The sequence below is a fragment of the Corapipo altera genome, unplaced genomic scaffold, assembly GCF_003945725.1.
Source record: "Corapipo altera isolate COAL_440 unplaced genomic scaffold, ASM394572v1 89, whole genome shotgun sequence".
Taxonomy (NCBI): domain Eukaryota; kingdom Metazoa; phylum Chordata; class Aves; order Passeriformes; family Pipridae; genus Corapipo; species Corapipo altera.
In genome coordinates this window covers 519,249-542,173 of record NW_020884968.1, presented here as the reverse complement: position 1 = coordinate 542,173, position 22,925 = coordinate 519,249, and the positions used below count along the sequence as shown (strand labels likewise).

Here is a 22,925-nt window from a genome sequence, read left to right as displayed (position 1 = left end):
TAGAGCCGTTGGGGGGTGACAGTTGTGCAGCTGTGGGAGAGTCCCCAGGTGATCGGCTGCTCCAAGACAGGGACAAGGCGTGCAGGTGGGCAGGGGGCTGGCACTGCCTGTCTGCTCCTGGGTGGGCACCCACCTCAGGGGTGAGTGGCACCCAAGCTGATGTGTGATGGTGTGCTTGTCATGGAGAGTGTGTGTCAAACCACTGGGTGCATGAGCACCTGGGTGCTCTTCCAGGTTACATACGGTACCCTGCGTAGACACTGTCACCCCTGAACCTGTGTGTGCCTGTGCATTTTCTCACTTATATATGTTTCTCTGTGTGTGTGTGTATGTATGTGTGCATGCAGGAATGGGTCTTACACCTGCATGCATGCAGGCTCCCCAGGTCTGCTCATGGAGAGGGCCTGTACGGATGAGTGTCCACCTGTGTAGTGGAGGTGTGTGTTGGTATGTTTGGTGCCTGCAGAAGGATGAGTCTTTGCATGCACTTGTGAAAGCATACAGGCATGCATGTATGTGCAAGCTGCAGTGCACCTCAGTGAGTGTTTTCCATCCATGATTTCTTGTATTTGATCCAGTTTCATAGAATTCAAGGGTAGGGAACAGATGGTCCATCAGACTGCTATCTAGGAACACACAAGGACCCGCTGTCATACACAAGAACTTATGCACAGGGAACTATATGTCTGTATGCATGTATTTACACACAGGTGCATGTTAAAATCTCACAAGCTCTTGAGTATCTTCATATGTACATTTTCTACGTATATATGTCAATGAGGGTTTGTACTAAGATATAGAATGTCTATAGAATGTCTAATGTGTGCACCCAGGTCTGTTTTTATATCTGACTAGTTCAAGGAAGCAGTCTTGGTTGTAAAATGTGTAGTCAGAGGTGCAGCATTTGCACATCCGTGATGAAGTACGGATAGCAAAATGCCTTGTATCAAGGCTAGAGAAGCATCTTGTCCATAGCATAGATAATGGAGAAAATAAGCTGACCTGTTCAGATTTTATCAGTATAATACTGACTGCATTACTGAGAGAATGGTATGTGAAAATTATATTTGAAAGTATAGATGTCGTGTATCTTCACATGTCTGTCTCACACAGCTACTATTCCATACTAATGTGTGTCTCTATATTTGCATACAGCAAGTGCCTGTTCTGCAGTGGTTTTGTTTTCCATCCGAGCCTGTATGACTGCATATTTTTAGCTGGGGAGCGTGTGTAGGACCATTCGGATGTATAGGCCATTATCACATGTGTGGTTTATGTTTTGCAGATCTAGCCTTGCAACACTCTGATTGTCATTGCTCAGTGACAGAAGGTAACAATGAAAGACATGCTCTTTTGCTGAAGATTTCCTACTAATATGCTATATTTCCATCTGTCAGTTTCCTCTAGATTCAATAGTAGTATCATCTCTTCAGTCTTTAAAAGACAGAAATTAATGCCATGCTCTGTCTCACTACCTGGGTTAAGGGATTTGAAGAAAGTCTGCATTTAAAATGTTATTTCTTAACAATATTTTTAGATCAGGGTTTAGATTAGAGTTCTCACATTGACCACTATGCCTCAGTCTGTGATCTGAAGTGAGCAGCTTTGATGGGAATATCAGGATAGTTCAAACTCTGGACATATTTGCTTGTTGACTTGTCAGATGGAGGTCACATTCATGGTGGTACTTTCATTTTATCCAAGACGAAGACCCCCATCTTAACCAAGAACTTTGGAAACTCAGGCTCCTGATGCAGTGATAACATTTATTGTTCAGTCAAGATTCATTTGGAAACAGAAGTCAAACTTAATCCACATATGTATCTTAACTGAAATTGTTGTCCTGCCCAGTTCACAGTTAATTATCTACTGAAAAGAAAAAGGAAGAAGAAAAGAAAAAAGAAGGACATTGTTTATTAATGACAGAATAATGAATGTATCAGGATTAATTTGGGAGATTAATTATGGGGCACAAGTATGTCATTGCTTTTCGTGTATCCCAGCTGACAGGAGGGTCGATTTGATGTTATCAGAGTGGAAGCTCTTTAATCAATATTTTTCTGAAATGGTCCAGTGTTACAGCAGCTGTCATCCCATCAAGGTCCCTGTAGCTATTCTAAAGAATTATAAGCTTGAAAATTGTTGAGGCCAAAAGTTTGAACACCCCAGGAAATTAAGAAAGTAAATTTTGTTCTGTTTCCTGTACTATCAGGGCTTGGCAAACAAGTTGTATATTGCTCCACAGAATTCCCACATGGGGTATTAAGTGCCATTGCTGTAGGAGCTTCAGTTGAGTTAATTCTAAGGGAATCAGAAGGCAGTGATGTTCTGAAAACCATACAGATCAGTTCTGCAAGTCACACAGTTTTTTAAAAAACTGTTAAATGTGCTTCATATTTTAATGTTTCCTATAATTACAGGGAAATGGCAAGTAAGAAGAAAGAAATCCCACTCCAGGTATAAATCTTAATTGCTTAAACTATTTGAGAGACGAAGAGATGTTTTTTCTCCATTTTAAGATGTTAAAATATCAGTTAATTTTATTTCAGATCATAATAACCAATCAAGACCAGTGGGATGAAATGCTGCAGACGAATGGTATAGTAGGTACTAACAGTTGCTATTTTCTGTTTAGTCTCTCATGGAAATATGTACAGTTTTTCATACTTATATATCACCTTTAACAGATACTCATAATGAACCTAGATGACTAGTGCCCTATTATCTTTTAAAGAAAGGCTATATTAACATATATTTATAAATGTATATCAAAGAATCATTTCCAATATGGTATTGTCTATGCTAGGGGGTTGGAAACTTCCATGGAAGTTTTTCCCTAAAATTTTGCACAGACTAAATTAATAGTGCTACATTCTTGAGAGTGCATGTTCTATGATATGTATTATTCCCAGTTTTCAGTTCAGTTAGTCCAAAACCAATGTCTCCTAGGAATTGTATTTGGGTAGGAGGAACAAATATGTAATAAGAGCATATCTACAGAGGGTTAGTAATGGGAAAGAAATGATCTGCACAGGTTAGGGAGGTAAAAGTCTTGTAGAAAAATGGCCTAGATAAGAATGAAAAGCAACAGCGAGAAAATAAAAAGATCAACTAAAAGGAAAAGGAATATGAGACAAAAGATGTTCAAATTAATAATCTCAAATAGTCTCAAAAGTAGGTTTTCTATGTCAAAAGTAATTGAAATAAAAGAGAAAACCCTAATGTAACCACTGAATACCTTGACTTATTCATGATGCATTCATTGACTAGAAGAAGACTGAAAGATACACCAGAATGCCATACCAGTGCTATTGCAATCTAAACATAAGTGTGTCTCATTTTAAAAGTTCCCCAAGTCAGCTGTTTGTAATTCTAAACTATTACATTTTAGTAATAGATGTGTATCAAGCTTGGTGTGGTCCTTGCAAAGCTGTGATGAATGTATTGAGAAAACTGAAGAACGATTTTAGTGAAGACAATGTGTTACATTTTGCCGTGGTAAGGACACAAATTCTGTGTGGGACTTTATTAACATTTTAATTTAAATATATCTTCTTATCTGCATATACAGAGCTTTCATTTTACTGTCTTTATGCTGAGTTGTCATAATTTTGGCCTGCTTGCCTCTTCTTCTGCATATCTCCTCAAATGACTTTGTCTAGAAGTAGATTAAAAATGGAATAAATATGTAAGAAGCTATAATAAAAATGAAGCTGATATCCCAAAACTTTTGTTTTTCTTGATGAGATTGCAGAAATATTCAAAAGCCAGCCTATATGATTTTTAGTTTTATGTCTTTATATTTTGGATTATCACATTTAAAATTCTTGTGTCCCTGAAAAACTCTTGCATTTTTTATCTCAAATATTCCCTTGTATTTCATTTTTAAGAGAATAAAAAAGGGGAAAATTAAAAATAAATTATCACAGAACTGTAGTAGTAAAAATACCTATTTACACTAGTAGTATATATATACTTCTTCCTTTATGTATGTTATTATAACCTACATGAGAAAATAGTATCAAGAGAAGACATTATTCCATGATTGATTGCTGTAATATTGAGAAGACAATCCCATGTTACCAAAACAGTTCTTTCTTCATCACCATAATGACTGTTACTTGTATTTAGGACTGCAGTTTGAGTTTGTAACACCAAAGCATGTAGGAATGGGTTTTTTTGGGGGGCAAAAAGGTTTACATATATCTATCTATGTATATGTATATATACATATATATATATGCATACACACTTTTGTAAGCAAATAATCTTTTTTGTCTGACTTCAGGCAGAGGCTGACAGCATTGAAACTCTGAAACCATTTAGAAAAAACTGCGAACCTGTGTTTCTTTTTTGCGTTGTAAGTACATCACAACAGTTTCTTTTAATGTGCTGCCTACTTTTGTCTCAACTTTTCAAGATTTTAAAATAGATGTGAAGAAGTATAAATTCTCTACATTTTACAGTATGTAGAATGGTATCATCAGATATTGTTTACTTGAGCTGCCTCCCATTCCTAAATCTGGTGGCTCTTGAGCACGTTTTTGTTGTGGCTGTTGCACATATAGCCACAGAAGAGCTATGGAAGACAGTGTTTTATTAGTTACTTAGTGAGAAATCCATGTAAGTTTTCCAGGTTTGCATCACATAAAGTGCCTACATGTGGTTACACTGGAAATTATTATTTTATGCACATTTTCCATCAGGGAAACAGAATTTACAATTCCCGTTGCTATAAAGTTTTTAAGATAACAAATAAAAATGTGTTTGTAACACTTGCGGAACCGCACCAATTAATCATATATTTATGATTTCTCACTGATGGACACAGAAAAACTGTTGTCCTAGGACACCACCATGGAACACTGCTCACTTAGGAAGTGGTGGGTTTTTTTTACTTGAGGGTGTCAGGATTTGAATTCCCATAACTAGGGACCACAAACAACAATACTTTCAGGACACTTTCAGTCTGAATCTGAATGCTGCCTAGAGAAGTTGGTAGTACCTTTGGTCACCATTAGTTAGCTTTGTTATTGTGTACCTAAACATGGTAGAACACGCTCTGGAATCTAATGAAAAAAAAAAAAAAGAAGAAGACAGAAAACTCCATGTTATACAAATTACAAGCTAGTAGAATCCATATTTGCACTTGCTTCCAACTGCACTGTTAATGGTCAGCCTCGAAAAAAAACGTGGAAAATTAGGTAGAGAAGGAAGTAAGGAATTAAAAACAGGTTAATTCTGAACTAATAGAGACAGTAGTAGCTTTGGTATTCCTTCATGGGCATAGGAAGTAGTCCTGTAGCTGGAAAAATTAACGATATAACATGCTTCAAAAGTTGAAGTAAATGTGTAAACTAAGAGATGAAAACTCACTGAAAGTGTTATTTTCTCTTTTACAGAATGGCAAAATTATTGATATAGTGAGAGGTGTAAATGCTCCTCTTATAATTAAGAAAGTAACAGATCTAGTAGAAGAAGAGAGGCAAATTGCAGCTGGAGAGAAGGAACGCACCGAGGTACTCACAAACCAAATACTTAAATATATTTGTGTGATAGTGTTTTAGATAATGTTTAATTTTTTGTATTTTTGTCCTAACAGTAAAGTGATATATATGACAGGCTTTTTTTGCAGAAATTTCATAAAATTATCTGGGTTCCAAGAGACTCTTAAAGATCACAGGCAGTGACATCTTTCACTAGATCAGGTTATTCAAAGCTGTGGGAATTGCTCTGTACTTAAAGAATCCAGTTTGCTACAGAAGCCAAAGGACTTTCAACAACTTTATTCCATCACCTTTCACTCCTGACTTCCAGATAACATGAGGACATAAGGATAGCTTAGTCTGACTTCAATAGCCTACACTGCAAACAATTCTACAGTCGGAATTTATAGCAATAGCAGAATTAATCCTCCCTTGCTGGATATTCTCTCCAGAAAAACAAATATCCATTATGGCTTAAAAACTTAAGAAATTTACAGATTAGCCTATTAATGCGAGAAATTGAGAAATGGACAAAATGTCACTAGCACATAGAGGTTTTAGTAAACTTTTTTCTTTCAGAGATGGGTATTTTTAATATATAATTAGTAATTGCATCATATGAAGCAGACATGAGAAATAGTTATGTCTCATTGCTTGTTTTGAGTGAAAAAGATCAAAAACTCCACTCACAGTAAAAAGAGACTCTTAACAAACTGCAGCTCAAGGAAAATCAGACTGACCTAAGATCTTTCTTAGACTTGCTTATTTTCCATGATAGAAAATCCATTCTTAAATTAAGATAGAAGTGTTGTAAAGATCTGACAGCTGTGTTTGGTGACTTTACCTTTTAATGGTGGTGTACTTTTGCTTTATTTGCAATTACCTTAGGTAGTTGAACTTGTTTTTCTAGAAGAAGAATCATCAGAAGAGACTATTGAGGAGACTGCAGAGGAGGGTAAATATATTTGATTTATTTTAGAAACGTTAAGAGGAAGAAAGAGAACAAATGTCTTTTGATTAAGAATTGTCTGTGTCAAGCACTAATAGACCTTCCTTTGGTTGAGTTAATAATATGAGACACTATGATTCGACTTTTTTCAGTAAGGAAGTAATATATTGGACTGTCATCATTAATATTTTCACCCTCACACTGGGAACCTTCAGACTTTAGATAGAATTGATACAGGCCAGGGAACTTTTCCATGAAAAATTAGGGCCTGAAAGTCACTTCTACACAGTCCCTGTATTGGCTATGTACTTTTATTGAGGTGGAATACTATGATGGGGTCAACCTGAGAGGACTGAAAGAGTTAATCTGTGAAGCAATGGCATGCCTTGTATCTCAAATTATTTCAATTAACTCTTTCCCCAGACTAGATTTAAGAGCAGACCTATGTAAGAGCAAAAATCCACAGTATAGCATGATAAGCTTCCAAAACAAATGAAAAACAAGCACCATCCTGTTTGCAAGTCCCCTGTCTGTGATTTATCTCAGGCTTCTCACGAGCTGAGACCTAAATCTTTTCTATTTTTATTGTTATCTGTGGCTAGTGAATGTTCCTATACCTTCATATATGCACAGAATGCCATTCTTCAATGTTGAGTTGGAATAAACCGCTCCCTCATCTCTTTCTTGATCTTGGTTGTGGTTTTTTTTCCTGTGAGAAGGCATTAGATCACAGACATGGATTAAGATTTGTCCCTTCTCCTTCCTCTTCATACCTTCTTTATTATATGGTTCAAGTGACATATCCCTGACCTTAGCTTTAGCCAATATTCTTCCTCATAAACCCTGTGAGACCTAGTAGTACAGTATTATCATTTAGCAAGTATCTACAAGCTTCACACTAATCCACAAAACCTAAATGTGATACAAAATCAGAGAACAGAGCTTTCAGCTCAGGTTCAGCTTCAAGTCAGGGGATCTCTCAGAAACTGTAATATATCAACATATTATATTGGGGTAACATTTTCGTTAACACATGCATGTGCCTATAAGTGTTTTCTAGTACTGGAAACAAGTAGTAGTTTCCATTAGCTGCTATTTCCATTAGCACTATCATTAAGTTCTTCTACAGTGTTCAGAATGGGATTGAGGTACACTCTAATGTTTAAGGTTCTGCAAAGATGATGCAGTGTATATTCCCTTTTGATCATTTTCAAGGATCTCTATGCTATGAATGTTGCAACAGTCTGTCTGTACTGTTACAGCAAGGAACACCTTATTTTAAACATTAGATTGTACTAGCAAGCATGTGTGACCAACACTTATTAATTGCAAATGACTTCAGCATTCACAATGTCAAAGAATCAAACATATTCTATGACAAGAACTGCATATTTTACGGGGAATCTCCAATATTTGTACACATTTTCACTTAGTGAATTTCCTTAGTAATAGTAATTCCTTTCACATTTCTACTCTTGTACATACAGAACTCCCTAGATAAAGCCTCCATCTTAAGCTGAAATTTTTTCACCATAGCTACCTGCATGTGAACCATTTCTCCCCAATATTAACCCCAAAAAAATGTGATTCATCAGGAATGTGGATTCCAGGGATAGCCAAGGGTGGTCCTGCACTCCAAGATATGCTTTAAGTGCTGGAGTCAATTTTTGGAACCACTGTTTGGCCATCTCAATATTAAAATGGAGAATTATTTAGAGAAACCCACTTGTAAGTAATGAAGCATTTCGTTGTGTATTTATTTTGATGAATGTATTAATTAACATGTTACTCTTTTTTCCCTTTTCCAGAAGAAATACTCAGATATTCTGTTGGAATTATAAAACCTAATGACGTCCAAGAGGGACGTGTAGAACAAATTAAAAAAAAGGTAGACAGAGTTTTAAAATATTGATTCATCCTATTTATTTAAGAGGCATAGTAGCAAGATGTAAGACTAAGTAGATCCTAACTTATGCCTAGGCTTTAGAACAAGATCTGTTAATGTTTCTCTGGTAAGGATGATAAAAGGACAATAATTTTGACCTGAAATAATATGGTATTCAAATTTATACTATTGTTTTAATATTTTGTACCAGTAGATGAGGTAAAATATTGACTCACACTGATTCTGTTACCAAAAAAAATGCCTTATAACACTGTATATCAAGATAAACTCATACAAATTTTAAAAAGTGACCTTTGCATGAAAGGATATCAGAGTGCTATATAGTTTGTTTCTGCAATTACTCTACTGTAGCCAGAAAATAAGGTCAGAAGAAACCCAAAATACCCTCCAGAAAACAGGCAGTACTTGAAAATTACTTAGCTGGGGCTGAACAGCTGTTACTTGGCTTATGCTGTTTCCACAGTCAGTCTTGTCGAGGCAGTCTGGAAACACTCTGCAGCATCATAGGGGCTTTTAAAGAGTAGAGTGCCAGTAACCAGATTAATATTAGCATATGATCAGTATTGGGGCTGGACAATGCCTTTGTTATTAAAATATCAGTATATGGTATAAACTTCATACCAGTGTACTATGAATTTGACACAGGTCATATAAGCATATATCACTTACATATACTTGAATTTAGTGCAGTAATGTAGCTTAAAAGAGAATATATTAAAATAGATTTAATTTTTCTTTATTTTTAATTTTTCTTTATTTGCTCTTTCTGAAGCCAAGTAGTTTAGCCTGATACAAATTGATCACAAGTGCACATCTACATGACTACCTTGATTATAACAGAGTTTATAATAAAATTTTTAGAAGTATTTGCATATTAACCAGTCACAATGGGCAAAAGGAGTTTATTCAATGTGAAATAAAAGGGATTATTAACTACTGAATGAATGTACTCCATACATTGAACTGCACTATAATTTTCAAAAAGATTAATTTATGAGTCTTGTAATGCTGAATTTAGTGAAGTGCTTTGAAAGGCTGGAAGTTCAGTTTAGGCAAAGATACCCATTACATTTTGAATGCAACAGCAATATATTTTGAATTTCAGGGAATTTTAAACTTAAGATAACTTTCAAAATCAATCTTTAGATTTACAATAACATACATCTTGTATATATCCATTTTCAAATGCCACTGAGTAATAACTGAATAATTGCAGATTAGAGATGCAGGATTTACCATTAAAGCAGCAGAGGAGAAAGTGCTAACTGAAGAGCAAATCAGAGTGTTCTATGCCCGGAATAAAGACCAGGTAAAAGCAAACTAAAAACTTAAAAGAAAGGAGCAGGTAAAATATATCACTGTAACTAGATGTGGTTGCAAATCTCTGTACTGTAATTTTTTAGTACAGTACATTTTTTTTATGTCAAAAAATGGAATTAATGTAGGTTTAGTTCACAAAAAATTTTCTTCACTCTCGTCATTCACATTTTAACCTGTAACAACATAGTACTTGTTTAAAGTAGTTCCAGGACTTCCTTTATCTCAATTAATTTTGTTTTAGACATATGATAATGTTGTCTCAAATGATTGATCAAAAAACTTCGCAAATAATCTAACAGGGTTCTGACTAATGTATGTGAATGCCAGTTTTGAATAGGAATTTATGAGTAACTTTGAAAGGATGATTGTCTCATTTCTGATTATAAACTCAGAGTTCCTGCAATTCATGATGGAAAATGATGTTTTTTAGCCTGACTTTGAAGAATTTGTTCAATTCATGATGAGTGGCCCATGCCACGTTTTGGTATTCACTAAAAAAGAAGACAGTGATGCTATTCCTCACTGGAAAGAACTACATGAAACACATGACAGTACGTCTGATACGTCTGAGCCAGAGAGGTAACTAACAGTGAAAATGTGTATATGTGATTCAGTTACAGTGTCTAGAGCACACCATAAACCAAGGCATGTTCTTCAGATGCAGATGTGCCCATGTGCACAGGGTTCAAGGAGTAAGCAGAGTTCTTCACCTGGTCCTTCACAGGACCACCACTAGAGATGCAATTTCAGAAACTCCATACTTCCTAGTTAAAGATGACAAGAAAATGTCTTTGATCTCTTTGAACTAGCCTTGAATGGGTTCTCAGACCAGTGGGAGCAATGCTACACTTCAGAAATGTAGTCCATGCAATTCTACTTCATACGCATTCACCCAGACCAAGTGACTGCCAGCACTGCCGACTGAAGGTTGCACTTTTACCCATGTTCACTCCTTTGTATCCTGGGAAGCTGTATATGTGGCTCAGAGGAGACCAGGGGACATCTGAGGCATGTTGTTCTCCCTGGGAACACTGTAAAAGCCATCAGAGAAGGGGTAGGGTACTGGGGTTTGTGTCCCCACTCTGCTCTATGACACATAAAACATTGTAAGGATTAGTTGTTCACAACCACGGTATCTTGAAACATCTGTTTTTCTTCTGTACCGAGAGTTTGTAGAGAAAGAGGATGATATTTGTATACACAGCTTCAGACAATAGAGTGTTCACAAAAATTCAAATATTAAATCAAGTCTTACATTTAGACAAGAGACTTACTTAAACTAACAGGAACTTAAATACTTTGTCCAAGAAATAATTTGTCATAATGATTGATATTTTTGTTGATGACTGCTGTATCCCTTTCTGCATTAATTTAGTACAACTGAGGAATACTGCATTTTATGTAAGTGGCCAAGAGGGACTTTATTTACATAGTTATATAAACCTTAGAAATACAGGTAAGTAACAATGTTAAATGTTACTTTTAAAGACAATTTGGTATTGCTATCATTTTTATGATCATGCTGTACACAAATAAAGTACAAACCTTTTATTGATAATTTATTATACACTGTACCCTTGCCAGTAGTAATTCTTTCTCATGAAACTGTCTTGAATAACCTAGAGGGGAATTACTAAAGCTGTGTGACTGAGATTTCTCTTTCAGAGCACATGAGACACATGAGGCACTTTTTGAGAAGATTAGTAATTGTCTTCTCAGAAACATTATTTTGCTCATGAATCTGAATTTAATGAAAGTTTAGTTTTGCATTCTATTCTTTTGTTTCACTAAATTTTAACATACAAATAGAACTTCAAGAAGCCAGCTTATTAACACTGTGCATGCAGTGACTTAAAAACTGTATTACTTCATGTTTTGCTAGCGGACTAGCACTCGTGGAAGCTGAGAGTCTAGTAAATCTATGTGATGTGCAAGACAGTATCGAAGATGCCAGCAGACAACTTGGCTTCTTTTTCCCAAATTTTCATATGCATAAAACAGATCAACAAGTTGAAAAGACTTTGGCCATAATTAGACCTACTCTCTTAAAGGAAAGACGAGGTAAGTGTTAATAACTGTATTTTGTATCTAGGGTATATAAGTAGTCTCATATTTTGAATTTTGAATTAAAAATTTTAACTCGATTAATGAAATGTTTTTAGGTTATATTGTCTCCCCAGAATTAGGCCAACAGTAATTTTTGTCTGGAATGAAGTTATATGGTTAATGATTTTCATATATTGAGAATGTAAATGTCAATGCTATTTTGTTCCCTTGGTTGATTTTTCAAGAAAGTCTGTAGATTGTATATTTGGATGGAATATTTGTAGAAGACATCTCAGATAAGCTAGTATTTTCAAATGTTGTAGAGGGGACCATATTTCCCACCATAATAAAGAAGCTGATATTCTTGAATGGCCACTCCGAGACAGATCAATGGCAAGATGAAAAAGATCCAGTCTAAGATATTCTATGCTGTATAATGTGGTGTTGTTCAAGGGCAGGTCTAAACAGAAAACATTTTTACAGATTAAATAAAAAAATCTACCCCATTAACATGAACCTTAATCCAAACAAGTTTACTTTACTTTTCAATCATATATTTGCATTTCTTCCTAGATTTCAGATAACACTTATTTCTAACTTGAGAATCTCTGTACTTGAAATAACCTATACACAGGATCTGAAAGTCTACAATTTTGATCTTTCCTTGGGTATTTATATTCTTGATGGTTGTCTAGTATGTTGCTTAGAGCAGCAGTTCTGCAGGTAATTACATCGTCTGTAGGTAATTACAGAGTTATTTTGACTTGTGCCAAATACTGCTTACTTACCCATGTGGTCTTGTAAGACTTAGTTAAATAAACATTCACCTATTCAAGTTCCTTAGACCTTCTTTTGGTCATAGTAATGTATATCATATTCCTCAGTCAGTAATTTCTAATAAGGTTTCAGAAGTAAGAGAAAACCTTAAGAAGATGAGGATCAGCTTTCTGAGAGTTCAGGCAATTACCGAAGACCAATATTTGCTTTATATTAGTTTTCTGTTCTTTAGTTAGGAAATTAATTCACCTGTAAAAATTTAACATTATCATTGAAAGTCCATGCCATTTCTCTGAAAGTGTGTAAAGTAATGCATGGATGGCCATTTAGCATTATTTCAATATATTTAACAGATTCTATCATACAAAGGATAAAGGACGATGGCTTCAAAATAGCAATGCAGAAAGAAATAATCCTATCTGAAGAACAAGTGCGTACATTTTACAATGAGCATGTAAATGAAGACTACTTCCCAGTCCTTCTAGAGCAAATGACCAGGTATATTGAATGAAAAATGAGCATGTGGATCTACAGATAAGACTGAAATTTTCACAATTAATAATTGCAGAATCACAGAATCAGAAAATGGCTCAGGTTGGAAAGGACCTTTAAAGTTATCTAGCTCCAACCTCCTGCCATGAGCAGGGACACCTTCTACTAGACCAGGTTGCTCAGAGTCCCATCCAAATTGCCCTTGAACACTTCCTGGATAATACATGGCTATAAGATACACAAGTATCTAAAGGTTTAGTAAGTCAAAACAGGATCAGATAACTGCAGATGCAGATAATGAGATAATTCCCAGGTATAACAAATAAATAAATAAATGAGGCTTTCAAAAATTACCAGCTACTCCATATCTCCATATGTATGATGTCAAAGTCCATTGATTTGGGTGAAAACAATTTAGCTCTGCTCTGAAAGGCTGCATTTAGGTTGTGTAGAGGAGAGCTCTGAAATCTTCAACCAGGCTGTGTGTTGGATACCTTGGGGAGGAGAAATGAATCATGTCTGGATATTCCATTCGCAAGAAATTAGGATATGGCTGGGGCATGAGCAATTTTTCTACATCTTGCTGTTGTGATAAAACTCAGTTCCTTTGCAATTTAAATTTATGTTTAAGCCTCGTAAGGTTTTATCAGACTGTAGTTGTTTAAACAGAGATCAGTTTTAAAGTGCTATAATAGCAGGGCTCATTTTCCTAGTATGGACTATATGTAATCAAATTACTTTTAAAAAGTATTGGGAGATCAATTTCTTTTTTTTTTAATGCTAGTTTTCCCATTTTACAGTGGTCCAACTCTTGTATTGGCTCTAACACGTGAAAACGCTGTATCACACTGGAGAAGTTTATTGGGCCCAAAGACTCTTGAAGAGGCTTGCAAAGAAAATCCAGACAGGTATAAGCCACAATAGTAAAACATCATTCACAGCTCCCAATTTACTTTCATATTTCTCATCTCAATGAATACAACATTCCAACTGGTGTAACTATAGTGCCATCATCTGGAAACTGATATGCATTTCTGCAATTTGTTAAGCTTTTATTGGAAGTAGGAGTGTATTACACATAGAAATTATGGCATCTTTTGAGAAATAATGGATGGTAAGAATAATAAAAAGCTGAGTTTAAAAAAGGGTATTGAAGTGAAAGGGGATTTCTTGAATCAGAGAAAAAATGTTGGTAAAACCTATTCTTTATAGTGTTTTTTTTTCTTGAAATACCACCATTATTTTTTAGAGCAAATGATTTTTCTCTTGGCTTAATGAAAATTTTGCATGAGTAGAGTATTTTATTTCTGACTTAAGTTTCTCGTACACATTTTATAAACGGACATCTTAGTTCTACCTATTTATCATATTGTTCTAAGAAAGTGCTGTGGTATCATCTTACCTGTTGCTGATAGAAGTGCTGTCTCATTAAGAAAGAATTAGTATTTCTTGGAAACATAACAAGATGAGAGTTGGGGGGAGGGCGTTCAGATTTCAGATTGTCAGATCAACACTAATTTATATATTATAATATATAATAATATAATTAAATAATGTATATATTTATATTAATTTGTTCAAAACTAATTATAATTCATTGCTCAATTCATAGCTATTCCTTTAAGTAACTTCACTCTTTTAATGACTCTTAGTTTGCGTGCACAATATGCAGTTGACAATGTACCTATTAATCAGCTGCACGGAAGTTCTACACCTGATGATGCTCAGAAGGAATTAGAGTTTTTCTTCCCTCACGAACAAACTTTTGCATTAATCAAACCTGAGGCTGTTAAGACTCATAAAGGTAAGTAATTTAGGCAGTATGGGCTATGTCTACTGATGCAGATATTTCTACAAAATATTAGCAACGTACACTGCAGTAAATCACATCAAATGCATTCTTTTGACTCTCTGAAATGTATTTTCTGTGCAGAGAAGTAATTTTATAAAGCTTGCATGATTCAGATCGAGATCTCAAATGTGAAATTTCCTTTGCTTAAGCTGCCTATAGGTCTTTCTTCACAAGAATAATGGTGAATTGAAGAAAGAGAGTTCTTAGATAAGTTAAACTGTTGAAAGGCTAGCTGCCTAGCATCCTTTTAAGTCAAAGGAGAGAGACTTTCCAAAGTTATGTTACTTACTTCAGACAGGTATCTCTACTGACTCAAAAGGGGTCATTGCTCGGTTAGATTCATTCCTATTCTTGGTTTAACTTGCCATTAGACAATGGGAATAAGGAGGAAACATGAAAGTAAAAAGAGCACCATGTACGATTTGGAATCTTGTCTTAAAGATTTTTGAAACCACTTTTAAAAAATCCTATATCCAGAGCCTCTTCTGATCATTATTCTTTTCTATTCTATTTAAAATAAAATTCAATAGTCTTTCTAATGCTAATTCATCATTGGCTTTTGTGAGTCTTTCTTCTCCTCTTGTAACAATCCAGATTGATTCTGGTAGGCCAGCTGGTACTTGGTATAGCATAACAACTACAGTCCACATTTTATCCAGTGTGAGAACAGTCAATGCTACTGGTATAGTTCATAACAGCCTGGGTTTAACACCTTCATCAAGATGGACAATGCGATTACAATGGTTTCTGTACATTTTATAGGACTGTTGAAGTGTTTATTATGTTGTCCATGGGTGTTTGATACTGTAACAAGAATTTTAATAGATATTGGTGACTTTTTAAAAAAAAGACATCTAGTATTTTCTGAAACTTTTAAAGTTTGGGTGTGTTGGGAGTTTTTTGCATCTAAACCATTTCAATCAAAAATGAGCTTGTTTGTTATTCTCCTAGATGACATTATGAAAAAAGTTAAAGAGGCTGGATTTAGCATCTCAAAGATAAAAGAAGAAGCTTTAACTCGTGAAATGGCTGCACAGTTTTACAAGGATCATGAAGGAAAACCCTTTTACGAACAGTTAGTGTCTTGTATGACTGAGTAAGTATTTTCTTTTACAGTACTTAGATATGTAAGTAGACATCACACTTTGAATTTACAGTGTCATCAAAACATGCTACATCATAAGTGGTATAAGGATTTTACACTCTGTCACTCTTTCTGTCAAGTTTAGAGGCTTCTAGCACACAGTGCTCTTACTTTAAAAGGAAGATTTAAAATTCTTTCCAAACTCATGTGTAGTGACTATTATTTTGGAATTTTTTTCTCAAAAAAGGAACTGCTTTCCAATGGAATGCTTGTTCTTCCCATGCAGGACAAAATATTTTTCTCACAATATTGCTAGTATAGCTGTCAATAAAACAGTATGTATTGTCTTGCTTCAGAAATTTTTGGGTGAGAATATTTTTGGACAAAAAGTTCAAATCTAAATACCTGCTCATCATAATCTTTTTGGCTTTCAAATATGGGGATATTGCCTTAAACAAAATACTCAGTAACAAATATTAATACTTAAACAGTTTAACAAAATTCAGATAGTGCAATGCTTATCATAAACCTTCATGGTACCTCTTAAGTCAAAGCTAAGTCTGCTTCTCAGAATAAAGAGCTTTCTTATACTGATTTTACAGGGGTCCATCAGTGATAATGGTCTTATCAAAGGAAAATGCTGTGGAAGAGTGGAGGAAACTAATGGGTCCAACTGATCCAGAAGAGGCAAAGAAGATCTGTCCTCAATCAATTCGAGCTCAGTTTGCACATGATATTTTGTCTAATGCTGTCCATGGATCATCTAATATAGAACATGCACTGAAAAGCATTGAGTTCGCATTTGGAGAGATTGGTACAAACTAAACAATTAAGATGCAATCTCTGGAAATTTATGTTCATGTCCTTAGATGCATTTATCTACCTAACAATCTATATTTAAGATTATATAAACACACATATTTTCCTTCATACTTCATCCAATTTTAATCAGGCAGCTTTTTATTATCAGCTTTTCCATATTGCAAAGCATATTGATGTAACAAGTAGTGCCTGCTAGAAGTTTGACATTAGTAATGATTTCTTTATGTATGCTTAGTAGTGTGTTGTTGGGGTTTTTTGTCACTTTAACAGATTTATGCCTTTCCAATAGTTTCAGGATTCTAAGGTGTTTTGTAGGTAGCTACCTTAAAAAGAACAGGGTCAAGGAAGGTGATTAAAACACTATCAATGACACTTCATTGTGTCAAGCCCTACAGTTCTAACTGAGCCAAATGGGGCTCCTGGGCTCATTGGCCAACTGTATGTGTATGCATCCCTGGTGAGGCTGCTCTGGGCTATCAAGGCCTATTGGTTCCCTCAGGGCCCTGAAAAATATTTGCACTGTTTATTTATCCTTTCCCTAAATATCTTCTAACAATTACTGTAGCAGGTTGGATAATAAAGCAGAATGTCCTTTCCAGCCCATTTACTTAATTCAAATATATCAAAGGAACTTAAATATAAAGCCAACTCTTACATAACAGCTATTCTTGATATATGCCTCTTTGCCAAACTAGTGAATTCATATCCTGTCCAGTCTAACTTGGCTGGCCTCCATAAAGAACACAAATATTATTCTGCAGCTGATATAGTCTCACTTTTGCTGTCTGAGTCTGTTGAAAGCTGAGATACTAAAGAGTGGCATTCAATTAAAACAATTTACTTATGGCATCGATTATAAGTGCAAAGTCCAGAAATAATGAAGTCTTTCTCACACTTTCTTTATTTTTCCTATTGTATTTAATACAATCAGTTGTTTTAAAGAGCTTCCTGACAAATATTTCTGTTGTGATGGAGCATTTGTTATTATAGACATTCCTTCTGCAGAAGTTGGACTGAGCATTCTCCTGGTGACCCATTTTCACCTACAGCTACTTTCCTGCCATAAACTCGGCTTGAGGCTACCTAGCCTGTAGGAAGTTGTGATTAGTGCAGAATTTATATGCCACCTCAGTGAGGTGACTTCTGAGAAGCATAATTCAGGACTGCTGTATGTTCTTTGGCTTCTTTTTTATGCATTAAAACTGTTCTTCCTGGCTTTATTTCAGCACTCAAGGTCTTTTGTGCTGCTGGCATGTTGTACTTTAAACCAAGAAGCAGTCTCAGAGAAGGCCTGAGTAGGACAATTTCAGATATATCATTCTGCTCATTTCCTGAGATCTTTGCTGGAGCTAATGGCTTCTCGATCAACGGGGTAAATACAGTGTTGAAAGTTTAGATGGGTTTATTTTTTCACAGGAGCACAAATACTGAAAACAGCAAAATGTGGTTATGTCTAATTAAGAGTTCATGACACATCTGGTGGAGGTTCACAATCAAATAGTTTGGTAGGTTTCATACACAGGTTATGAATACTGTGAATCATTTATTGCACTGGTCTGAGAAATTTCTGTTAGATAGGGGGATACTGTAGCTTAACCTCTGCCTATTTAAATGTAACAAAATTTTATATACTGAGTTATTGCTTTTTTAACCATTATCCTTCATCACCCATTACATCACTCTTAATCAACATAGCATTCTTGTCAGCTTTGTTTCACTCTTGGATGTTGAAGGATTTAGTTTATTTGGGTTCATATACTTATGTGTGTCAATTATGAGCCCTTCTATGTGTTTAGTTAAAGCAATCCAGTAGATTACATTGAAATATTATGCATAGATTTATGGCAGTTTTTTGTTCATATTGCCTAAGTATCCAAACCCATATTGAAATGTAGGAGCATTTGATTTATTGATGCTCATTTTCTTCTCCCAAATATGTCCTTGATCTTAATGTCTTTTAGCAGCTTTGGAAACAAGGAATTTAACAGATACATCTCCAAACATCAAAAAATAACTGTTTCAGTCACATGATGAAGAGATTCAGATTTGCAAAGCTTTTATATCTTTGAGAAGCAGTCTTTTGCAGAATTATCAAAATATGTACTCAAAAGCACGGTAATCAAAATACTGTCAATATTTTAAGAGATAACTTTATCTCTTTAAAAGTTATTGCCCACATAGTTTATACTACCATGCACTCTTCTTTGAAAATTATATTGCTGTGACATTGATATGGATGCAATTTTTAAGAATTTGAACATTTGTGATGGGATTGGCAAGCATTTGATTTATAGAGTTGGGAGGAGTGTATTCCAACATAAACTCCATTGAATCTCAAATATTAAAATCTTGCAATTAAATTTACACAATTCCACTGCCAACAAATCTTACAGAAAATCTGACTCTGTCCATTTATCTCATATCTAAATGCCAGTTCAAAAGAGAATGTGGCCTTCATGACTGTTTATTTAGAAAATATCTTGTGGTTCATCATAGAAATAGGTGGTGCAAAAATGTGATTAAAATTCTTCCAACACTAACAAAAGATAGCATAATTATTTTGTCCCAGCAAGAGAGAAATGGAACCACGGGGCATGTTTATTTGTACCATAGACCACATATTTCCTTGTTTGGGAACCTTAAGAAAATCATAATCTGACACTAAAGACTATATTAAAGATCCATTTCAGTTAGAATGATAAACAAGAGGGAGTTATAAATCTTAAAATACTGTTTAAGAAGAATAAGTGTGCCTGATTGTAGTGAGGTTTTGTACTGAATTACAGCATAAAAAAATAAGGCATGTGGGGAAAAAGTTCTTTTCCCTGCCGAGAAGATGGAGTCAATCAGCTTGTGGTTGTGTACTGCTGCACTGTTTTTCCTTTGTTCTGACTGCTGAATGAGCTACACTGGCAAGCCAGACCTTGCAAGTATCTAAATATCTGTTCACTTTGTCCACAGTTCTTAGTGAGCAAATGATCAGCTTTCTGATTATCTTGTTCAGAAGATACATACTGATGTGCTCTGAGTATCTACAAATTAAAGTTTTCATCACACTGTAACCACAAGGAATCAAAATACTGAAGGTGTTGATCTGTTTGGGGTATCTTTTGGTTAATCTGATGCATCCATTAACCTTGTATCTGGAATATAGACTGCCTGACATATTTAAGGGTCACTTTAGGTGTTTGATCCTCATCTAGAGAAAAGGAGTGTGCCTCCCTTACATATGTTTTTCTTTATGCTCGTTGCCACACTGGTTTATCCACAAGCCTTTTGGTCGCAATAGGAGCCAGTCTGATATTAATTGAATAATTTACTATTTACTGCATATCTAACAAGCCTCTGAATTTATTGCATATCTAACAAGTAAGTTTGAAACCTTGTTTTACATTCCAATAAAGTTCTTGTTTAATTTCAGAGATGTTACAGGGAATATAGTGTCAGAAGTTGCAATTGAGTGTAATTTTTCCAGAAAGCCTCGACCAGGTCTAATTAGAAGTAACGTACCTCTGTAGAAATTAATGACTTACAAGTTAATGGCTTTTTTTATTATTATAAAAGCAAACATAATTTTGAATGTTGGCTGACCCATATTGACATATTATATTTATTTACAAAATTATTGGAGCTGATGTGGTTTACCAGAAAAATCTGGCTGAGGAAACGTTTTCAGATATGCATTTACATTCAACTACTAAGCACAACCAAAAAGCATGTGTCAGTTTTGCATAATTGGAGTAAATATTTTTTCAGGTTTCATTCATTTGGAATATAAGTTACAATTCTGGATAAAATAATTTAAGAGCTGTTTGAGTATTTTGGACTGGAAATCTTCTTTTTATTTGCTTAGGAAGTATTTCTGTTGTATGCACCGAATGGACGAAAGTTGCAACACTGAATTGAAATGACTGGGTCATTCAGGACTTGGAGGGTGGTTTATGGTTTTTTTAAAAATGTGTTTCATAAAAGAGTTCTAATTTGCATTTACAGTGAGCTTCTAAAATGGTGCCAATCATTCACAATTAGAGTAAATATTTTTTCAGGTTTCATTCTCTTGGAACTGAGGTTAGAACACTCAGTGAAAATACTGAATGGCACTTCTTACTGAACTAGGCACATGTGCGTGGGAGGTAGTAAGAAATGCACTAGAAGCGTATGTTTGTTGTTCCAGGCAATTTTTGGTTTATATGGAAAGAATGCCAAGCTCCTCAGTAAGAAGACAGCTATAACACTGAGAAAAAAACATTTGACACTTCAACGATTTGGCCTGTTAATTTATCATCTCTAAGTAGGTACAGTAATTACTTTCATCCATCACCAAACTATTTGCCCGCTCTGCTAAATGAAGGTTTCATGACTCCGGTGCTGGGGTGCACTAACAAGAATGGCTATACCCGGTCATGGAGGTACATGACAAGAGGTGAATTGGACCTTTTGCCCCATGCTGGAGAGTGGAGTTGGTGAGTGGACCCTGTGGGAATCCATTTGCCTGTTCTAACAGGCCTCACTGATTTAACATGTACTTCACACCTTCACAAGCGAAGGAAAGCTGGCTGGCGGGTGCGGAAGTTCTGGGCCAGGATTCATCTGGCATTTGAAGTCACAGGAAGCTAATAGTTTTAAAGGATTTTCAAAATGGAATGACTAGCATTAGTGCTGAATTGGGTTGACCTGTGGCTTCTTAAAATATAGGAAAAAATGGATTTGGAAAAGCACACTACCTTACTCATTCATCCCTTCCACATCTCTTCTTTGTATTATGGTACCCCTGCTTTTTGTTGTATTGCCTTTCCTTCTTGCATATTTTACCATATCAGAATGAAAGTTAGTCAGCATAAAGCATACATAAAAGTGTCAAGAATTTAGAAAACACCTGGCTTGGTGCATCAAAGTTTATTCCAGCATACTGGAATGGTCAACTTGTAGTAGGAATGGTGACAGTTCTCTGGAGAAAATAATTTTGACATCTTCTCCTCTGATGAAAAAAAAAGTTAGTTTGATTTTAATAGTTGTAAAATAATATGTAATGCTGCTATCAAGTCTAGGTAGCTGTTCCAAAAATTTCATTGAACAAACACCACACCTGAATATGTTCACAATAAAACTTGTTAAAGTGTAATATCATGACTTCGGTATTTGTTATTTCAACATCTCATTGATAGGACTGTTGTTCGTTCTTTAATAGCTAAACATATACATATTTACTGGGGTACTTGAAATTGGAATCAGTAGATAATCAAAGCTTAAGAACTCTTGCTACACAGTACCTAAAACTATTCTAGAAGCTTTCCAATCATACTGAACTTTTAGATCCTGCTTACTTAAGTCAGTGTTTCCAAACTTACCTAAATTAGTCACCTGCCTGCAGTGAAATTCTGCCTCCTTTGATTTCCATTTCAGTTTTTCATTTCATTGTACAGGATTAAGATTTTCCCAATAGTCTGTGTTTAGACACCTAAATTTGTGGTCTGTTTTTTTAAACATGTCAAACATGCCCTATTTCCACTAAAGTCAATTGATAGTATATATGCTCAGCATTCCTGGCAGCTGGAGTGAATTTTGGATCTAATTCTGCACATGTTCCATGGAGATAAATTTCTGCACCTGCCCAGAATTGGTGGTAAGGCCACATTCAAATGCTGATCTTTGCATATTTTAACCAACTGCTCAAAGCTCAACCAATGACCACATAGGTTGTTTTTTCCCCCCTGAACTGACCTATATGCTATTATTCCATTTTTATGTAACACCTCTGCCTCTTTGTTTTAAGCATTCTAGCTTGGCATCTATGTCTCCAGCTTGTGCTAGCATATATCAATTGCTGCTACCAAAATCACTCCTGCATACTCAGCCTTGAATAACAAAGATCAGTATACTGACATGACAAATTGTATCTCCTTATGTTAATCTACACAGAACTCTTTTTTTTTTCTGATGTAGACCCTGTTTTATAAACACCAGGATTGGCAAGTCTAGCCCTTAGTTTTCCTGTAGGAATTCCTGAAGGTCTTTCAGATTTCTTCTGATCTTAATGTAGGCGATCTTATCTGTTAAATGAAATTGAAATCAGAATGTGTTATCTATGCTGCCTCATCCAAGTACACCTTCGAAGAACAGCATAAATACCATCTTGGAGTTATGCTGATTAGATTTATATCCCCTTTCTATTCTAATACTTCATACAGCAA

General features: G+C 35.2%; 1 protein-coding gene across 8 annotated transcripts; it reads left to right on the top strand.

Moving 5' to 3' along the window:
- On the top strand, nucleotides 1–21,833 carry NME8 (NME/NM23 family member 8). Of its 8 annotated transcripts, none has more exons than XM_027665028.1 (17): nucleotides 1–48; nucleotides 1,286–1,330; nucleotides 2,421–2,457; nucleotides 2,550–2,607; nucleotides 3,392–3,498; nucleotides 4,289–4,360; nucleotides 5,403–5,519; nucleotides 6,375–6,441; nucleotides 8,241–8,323; nucleotides 9,558–9,650; nucleotides 10,092–10,240; nucleotides 11,544–11,722; nucleotides 12,838–12,982; nucleotides 13,777–13,884; nucleotides 14,629–14,780; nucleotides 15,780–15,924; nucleotides 16,515–21,833. In XM_027665028.1, exons 3-17 carry the CDS (start codon nucleotides 2,425–2,427, stop codon nucleotides 16,735–16,737), a joined length of 1,731 nt encoding a protein of 576 aa, XP_027520829.1. In that variant the 5' UTR covers nucleotides 1–48; nucleotides 1,286–1,330; nucleotides 2,421–2,424; the 3' UTR covers nucleotides 16,738–21,833. The 8 variants fall into 8 exon arrangements, with proteins under 8 accessions (XP_027520829.1, XP_027520833.1, XP_027520832.1 ...); XM_027665032.1 differs by having other exon boundaries at nucleotides 12–85; nucleotides 2,550–2,598; XM_027665031.1 differs by having other exon boundaries at nucleotides 12–85; nucleotides 8,244–8,323.
- Nucleotides 21,834–22,925: the final 1,092 nt, after the last annotated feature.